This window comes from Emiliania huxleyi (assembly GCF_000372725.1).
Source record: "Emiliania huxleyi CCMP1516 chromosome Unknown EMIHUscaffold_158, whole genome shotgun sequence".
NCBI lineage: Eukaryota > Haptophyta > Isochrysidales > Noelaerhabdaceae > Emiliania > Emiliania huxleyi.
In genome coordinates, this window is record NW_005201004.1 from 241,623 (window position 1) to 248,587 (window position 6,965).

At 65.9% G+C, this 6,965-nt stretch overlaps 3 protein-coding genes across 3 annotated transcripts; 2 read left to right on the top strand and 1 right to left on the bottom strand.

The window, feature by feature from the left end:
- Positions 1 to 1,859: 1,859 nt before the first annotated feature.
- Positions 1,860 to 2,937, bottom strand: EMIHUDRAFT_71714 (hypothetical protein; the record flags this gene model as incomplete). The annotated part of the gene is made up of 2 exons (XM_005785810.1): positions 1,860 to 2,281; positions 2,310 to 2,937. The coding sequence occupies 2 exons, from the start codon at positions 2,935 to 2,937 to the stop codon at positions 1,860 to 1,862; spliced, it is 1,050 nt and encodes a 349-aa protein (XP_005785867.1).
- Positions 2,938 to 3,326: 389 nt separating this feature from the next.
- Positions 3,327 to 3,751, top strand: EMIHUDRAFT_229809 (hypothetical protein; the record flags this gene model as incomplete). Its single annotated transcript, XM_005785811.1, has 2 exons — positions 3,327 to 3,385; positions 3,463 to 3,751. 2 exons carry the CDS (start codon positions 3,327 to 3,329, stop codon positions 3,749 to 3,751), a joined length of 348 nt encoding a protein of 115 aa, XP_005785868.1.
- A 1,701-nt stretch (positions 3,752 to 5,452) lies between these two features.
- EMIHUDRAFT_441623 (hypothetical protein) lies at positions 5,453 to 6,729 on the top strand (the record flags this gene model as incomplete). The annotated part of the gene is made up of 3 exons (XM_005785812.1): positions 5,453 to 5,924; positions 5,993 to 6,092; positions 6,276 to 6,729. Coding segments are annotated over 3 exons (830 nt in total), but the record flags the coding sequence as incomplete, so codon positions are not given.
- Between the last annotated feature and the right edge of the window lie 236 nt (positions 6,730 to 6,965).

Sequence of the window (6,965 nt, forward strand, 5' to 3'; positions counted from 1 at the left end):
GCGGGTGGTTGGTCGCGGTTGCCCGCGGTCTGCCCGGGGCGGCGGGTGCGGCGGGCGGCGGGGGTGGCGGCCGTCGTGGGCGTGGTGGGGGTGGCGTGGGTGGTGGGGTGGTGGGCATGGTGTGGGTGGTGGGGCTGATGGGTGGTGGGGCTGGTGGGTGGCGGGCAGCGCACGACGTGAAGAAGGACTGCATGAGGTTGGTGTACTTTTGAGGGATGTCGTACTTGGCCTGGGCACGAGGAGGCGGAGGCGTCGCGGCAGGCAGCGGAGGCGACGAGGAAAGGTGCGAGGAGAGTGTCTGAGGAGAGTGTGCGAGGAGTGTGTGTGTGAGAGGAGAGGAAAGCAGTGACTCGCGGCGCGGCACGGGTTTTGGAGGTGGACGGAAGCGGAGAGGCGAGAGCAGGCGGAGGCGGCAGCGGCAGCGCTCTCGGCGGAGCCGTAGCGAGCAGGAGAGGCGGCCCACTGCTGCGTGGCCGAGCTAAGCGGCTGCCTGCGCCGCGGCCAGCTTGGCTGCAACCCGCTCCCCGACAACCTTCTCTGCTGCGGCCTGCTTCACCTGCGGCGGCTGCCCACGGTGAGAGGCGGCCGACGAGCTGGAGGCACCATATCGCTGCTGTGCTCCGGAGGCGAGGCGGCGGCCGGCCTGGGTGCACTCACCGCCAGCGCTCCATCATCCGCGAACTTCTTGAGCTGGTCCATGATCATGACAGGAGCGGCGGTGCGCACTGCGGGTGGCCGCGTGGCGACCGCGGGCCTCACCGCGTCGGCGGAAGCGAGCAGTACCGCTACGACGAGGCATCTTCTGCGGTCAACCACCATCCTCCGTTCCTAGGAAGCTGCTGAATCGAGGAATCTAGAGGTGTTTTTCTTTTTCGTATGGATCTTCGAACACTCACCCATTGAATTGTCACTGCCCGTGAGTGCGAGATAGGGCTAGCCGCAGGCAGCTAGCCCGTGAGGAGAGCGTCCATAGACACCTCACTTAGACCCCACACACGGTCTCGTCCGTGCCTCGCCGGCCGGAGAGATTGCTGGAGGTAGAGCAAGCCTGCTCTAGCCTCGCATGTCACTTCCTGTCGTCTGTTGTGTCGTTGTGCCCTTGTTTGTTTCTCTTGGCACCGTGGAGTGCTGGGGGGGGCGACAGGGAGGATATGGCCTTGAGTTATGTGTAAGCCGACTCAGGGTGTGTGGCAGCCCGCTGGCTGTGTGTCTTGTGAGCTTGTTTGTGTCTGTGTGTCGCTCGTGCGTGTCGTCATCATCTGTCTAGCGTCCACCCATACCGCGTTGGTGTCCAGTCCGAGCCTGGCTGTTCTTCACCTTTCTACCTACCTACCTAACCTACAACGCTGTCTCAAGGTCCGACAGGTTCGGCACCGGGCACCGCCTCGGTATACAAAATGCGCCTGCGGGCGGACCCTCACAGATCACCTACCTAACCTTCGATGCTAATTCGGCTGATGTGCTCGTAGGACGTACAGCGTCTAGCGAGCGAGGTGTGGTCGTCGGTAAAGAGAGTAGAGCCAAGATGGACACAAGAACACACACGCAGCCACCGGCACACACAAGCAATCTCCAATCACACGCGCTCTGATCCCCCCGCTCTCTCGATCTCGCGCTCGCCCCGGCGCGCGCTCCTCTCACAGCGACACCGACCGTCCACCGTGCGTGTCGCACGTAGTCAGATATTCTCCCGCGCCGCGCCCTCCGCCTCCGGCGGCGGCGATGCCTCCCGCGCCGCGCGGTGCTCGGCCGCGGCGGCCGCCGCCGCGGCGTCCGCGTCCGGCGCGAGCACGGCCGCGCCGACCAGGCTGCCCGCGCGCGAGTACGGCATGCTGCCCGCGGCGGCAGAAGCGGCGAGCTCACCGATGAGCGCCTGCACGCCTGGCATGCCGCCGAGCCGGTGCAGCACGTCGGCGCGCGCGTGCTCCCAGACGCGCGAGACCGCCTACCGGAAGGCTCCGGGAAGGTTCAGGGAAGGCGCAGGAGGAAGGGGCTTCCGAGCAGTGCTCCCAGACACGAGAGTCGGCCTGCTCCGCCCGGCGCGCGCGCAGCGCCCCCGCACGCCCCATCGTCGCTCTGAACTCCTCGATCACGTCTGCCACCGCGGCAGCGCTGCCCGGGTCGTGCATCGACGAAGTGATCACGCGCGGCGCCCAGGCGGCGTCGCGCGGCCGCAGGACAGACAGGGCTGCCCGGATGTCCTGGGCCGCCGCCTTGGCGACCGGCTTGAGCGCGCCGTCGCACTTGGTCACCACGACCAGGTCTGCGAGCTCCATGATGCCTAGAGACGCCTCCGCCGCCTCACACACGCGTGTGCTCGAGAGGCGGAGGCGGGAGCCGTGTGTCGCGGATGCCGCGCTTGATGCCCTGCAAGCCGTCGCCCGCGCCGGGAGGCACGAGCAGCACGAACATGTCCACCAGCCCCGCCACCACCACCTCCGACTGCCCGACGCCCACCGTCTCGACGACGACTCGGTCGTACCCGCCGCTCTCGCACAGCAGCGCGACGTCCTCTGTCCGGCGCGCGACGCCGCCGAGGACGCCCTGCGCGGGCGACGGGCGGATGAAGGCGGCGGGGTTGGCCGACAGCTGCGGCATCCGCGTCTTGTCCCCCAGCACCGAGCCGCCGCTCCGGTGCGACGACGGATCGACGGCGAGCACCGCGAGCCGGTGGCGGCGCGAGGCGAGCTCGAGGCCGAGCGACTCGATGAGCGTCGACTTGCCGGTGCCCGGCGGCCCCGAGATGCCCAGCCGAAGGCAGCGCGACGCGTCGCGCTGCGGCAGGACGAGTGAGAGCAGCTCGTCCGCCGCCTCGCGGCTCGCAGGCTGCGTCGACTCCACGAGCGTGATCGCCTTGCTCAGCGCTCGCCGCTCGCCCGCGACGAGCGCCGTCGCCAGCGTTTGAGCCGTGGCGCTCAGGCTCCTCGCCGCCGCCATCGCAGAGCAAGGAGCGAATCTAACCGGGCCGGGGCTGCGGGGAGAGGCAGGGAGAGAGCGGAGGAACCGTGGAGGAACCGCGTGGCGGCGGGCGGGGGGGTGGGGCGCGGGCCAGGAGGTCGCGCTTTTCTTTTGCGAGCAGGGGAGTCGGTTTCGTGTGTGTGTGTGTGTGTGTTCACTCACACGAGGCAGTATCCACTTAGCTGGTTCGCTCCAAACGCGCGAGCGTTGACTGCGCAAGCGGATGATATTCAGCGCCAAACCCGAGGAGGTCGCAGCGCTGCGTCACAGAAGCCTCAAAGACAAAGTCGACCCAACCGTGCGGTAAGATCGAGACCGCATTTGCGATTTAAGGCCCGACTTCTTTTCTGTCCCACGCAACACCCGCGATGGCTACGTGCCGCCTGCAGGGCATGGGAGGCAGCGGTTCGTGCCAGCTGGCCAGAACGTGAGCTGAAATCTCTACGGTACAGCAAACTCCACGTCATAAGCGGCGAACGAGGCACGGTCGCTCTCCGACATGAGGCGCGTTGCACTTGCCAGTGCTGCCCTGGCCTTCTGTCTGCCCGCCCAATGGGAGGCAGGTGCCTCTGCTGCTGTGGCATGCCTCACGGCTGCGACTGGCCGGCGCCTCGGCGCGTCAGCTCGGCTCGGCGTAGCGATAGTGGCCAGCGCAACTCGCCTGGACTCAACGCTCAGCCAGGAGCTCCCGCACGCGCTGGCGCGAGTCATGGCGCATGCAACGCGCAGCAATGCTCGCCTCGCCTCGCGCAAATGCGACCGTCCTCGCAGCCGACAGTCCACCGCCTGCTAAAGAAGCACTGCGACGAATGCGGCACCGGCGACGCATGGCAGGCTGGTCATGACGCAGTTATAGGGTGTTGTGTGTTGTGTGCCGTCAGAGTGACTCTCTGTGTGTCAGGGATAGTCAGGGCCGTCCATCAGAGCTCCAGTAAGCTCGGAGACACCCCATTAGTGCGACTCGACCTCTTTGAGTCACTGCCCGCTTCCCGGCGGGTTGGCTGTAGAGCCTCTACAACAAACTCTACAGCAAAATCGCGCTCTACATCGCTCTACAACGCACCCGCCTCGTCACGCGGCGGATGTAGAGCTCTACAGCTCTACAGCGCTCCAGAGCGCTCTACATCTCTACAGCTCTACAGCGCTCTACACTCTACATCCTCTACACCCTCCCTCAGTGTGGACTGCGATGCGATGAGTGTGTGTGTGTGTGTGTGTGTGTGTGTGTGTGTGTGTGTGTGTGTGTGTGTGTGTGTGTGTGTGTGTGTGTGTGTGTGTGTGTGTGTGTGAGTGTGAGTGTGAGTGTGTGTGTGTGAGTGTGTGTGGTGTGCTCGTGTCAAAGATAAAAATACTTTGTTTGGCGAGCCAACGCAGCCGAGAGATAAAATCTCCGCACAAGAGCCTAGCGCCGAACTCCCTCCTGTTCGCTGCGCAACCCTGGCGCACTGCCGGCTGAGGGCCAAAAGTAAAACGCGCAACGCCGCTCTCGGCTCTCAGAGAGGCGTTATATCTCAGTAACCCCGCTCGCAGGTACTAGAGCAGCGTTCGTCAAGCTCAAACCCCACTCTACACAACACAGAGCAGCGTTTGCCTAACAAGACTCCGCTCTGCAACCTTCAGAGCGGACTCTTGCTCAGAAAAACACCGACCGAGCACGTTCGAGCGGAGTCAAGTCAGTGCAACACCGCTCAACATAGCGGGAGCGGTCAATTTCCGCGGAGAGGCTGCTTTTGCCTCCCTCAGTCGCGCTCTCCTCCGCCCCTCCTCTTCAGAGCGGGACTTTGCTAAGTGAACACCGCTCTAGCTAGTAAGAGCAGCGATTGCTTTAAGCTGACACCGCTCTAAATGACGTGAGCGGCGTATCACTAAACGCGACGCCGCTCTGACTACTCGGAGCAGTGACGACCCACCCACACGCTGCTCAACCCCAGGGGCGGGGCTCGCCACGCCGCGCCGCGCGCCACGAGCGATCGTGGATCCGCCGTCGGCGTCAGGTGGCATCGCCGTCCCGGCGTCCCAGAGCAGCGTCTATTCAGGGCGACGCCGCTCACGTCATTTAGAGCGGTGTCAGCTTAAAGCAATCGCTGCTCTGACCATCTAGAGCGGTGTTCACTCAGCAAAGTCCCGCTCTGAAGAGGAGGGGCGGAGGAGAGCGCGACTGAGGGAGGCGAAAGCAGCCTCTCCGCGGAAATTGACCGCTCCCGCTATGTTGAGCGGTGTTGCACTGACTTGACTCCGCTCGAACGTGCTCGGTCGGTGTTTTTCTGAGCAAGAGTCCGCTCTGAAGGTTGCAGAGCGGAGTCTTGTTAGGCAAACGCTGCTCTGTGTTGTGCAGAGTGGGGTTTGAGCTTGACGAACGCTGCTCTAGTACCTGCGAGCGGGGTTACTGAGATATAACGCCTCTCTGAGAGCCGAGAGCGGCGTTGCGCGTTTTACTTTTGGCCCTCAGCCCGCACTGCCGCGGTTGATTTTTTCTCACCTCTCAAACACGCAAATATGCTCCTCTTCGGTTGCCTCTCGGTGCGCGTGCCGCCGTCGCTGAGCCGGCGCGAGGCCATGTCCTCCCCGCTCGCCGCCGCTGCCGCCGCCTCGCTCGCCGCCGCGGGCTCGCCCTGGCCCGCCGCCGCCGTGGTGGCCGACGGCGTCACCTACGACGACCTGCCTCCCAAGGCGCAGCAGGCCTACCAGCAGTACTGGCCGGCGCTGCAGCTGGCGGCCGACTCGTACGTCTTTGAGCTCTACGACCTGCTCCCCGAGCCCGGCCGGTGGGACTCGATTGGCGCTATCACGGAGTCGACCGACATCGGCTCCGCCGCCTCGGTCTCAAAGCTGGAGCGCGAGTACCTCACTCCGATGCGCATCCTGGCTCTCGCCTTCCCGCCCGACGCGGGCGGCGAGGAGATGCAGGCGGCCCTCAACAAGTTCCAGGGCAGCATGTTTCAGCTCTCGCGGCTGGCGCGAGCCGGGCAAAGCCTCTCTCCTCTCGCGCGCGCGCCTGGGCTCCCGCCTAGACGCACCCGGGCCGTGCGAGTAGGCAGACGACGGGGAACGTCGCCGCGCCGAGCGCCAAGGAGGTTGCGGCGGTCGAGAAGACGTGGGACGACGGGCGGACCGCCATCAACTCCTTTTTTGAGGCGCATGCCAGCTCCCCATGCCAACTCCCCGCCGCCCGCCGCCCGTCCCTGCCGCCGCCCCTGCCCCCGCTCCCTGCCGCCGCCGTGGCATTCCGCGCGCCGCCGCGCCGCTCGCCTCGCCCTCGCCGCCCTCCGCCCCACCACAGTGCTCCCCTCCCTCTCTGCGGCACGCCTGCGGCACAGGCGCTCAACTCGGGCACTGCCGGCGCTGCGTCTGCGAGCGGCAAGGTCGCGCCGCGGCTGGTTGGCATTCCGCCCAAGGGCGCGGGCTACCCGCGCTCCAAGAAGCTGTACACGCAGCTGCGGAAAGACGCCGCGCTCTGCCGCAACCGCGGCGGCGAGGCGCTCGCCGGCTTGTGGGGCAACTTGATGGTGTACGGCACGGTGCCGGGGGTCAACCCTTGCGGGTCCGTCAACATGGCAAACTATTTTGCCCAGTGAGGAGAGTATGCGGGAGGAGGCATCTCGCGCCCGGACTAGCATGCGCGCGCAACACCGGCGGGGGGCGTGTCTGGCGCGGGCCTCTTCTCCACTCTCTCGCCTGATACGTTCTGAGAACGACACCGGTTGATGTTGTTGATTGTGTGACTGTGATCGCGTGCGCGGCGGTCAATGAGTGACTCTATCTACTCGTTTCGACACCGACACCGCACACACAGCGCGCACACGCTGCGCTCGCCTCGCACCTTCACTCTCTCCTGTCCTCGCGTCGGGTGTGTGTGTGCTCGGGTGCTCGCGGTGCGCGTGTCGCGCTGGCGGCGCCGCGTCCGGCGGCCGCAGCAGCGCGGTGCGGCGGTGCCGGTGGCGCTGGCGGGCGGTCGGCGCGGCTCTCGAGACACGACGAGCAGAGCCTCGCAAAAGCGGTACCGGCGA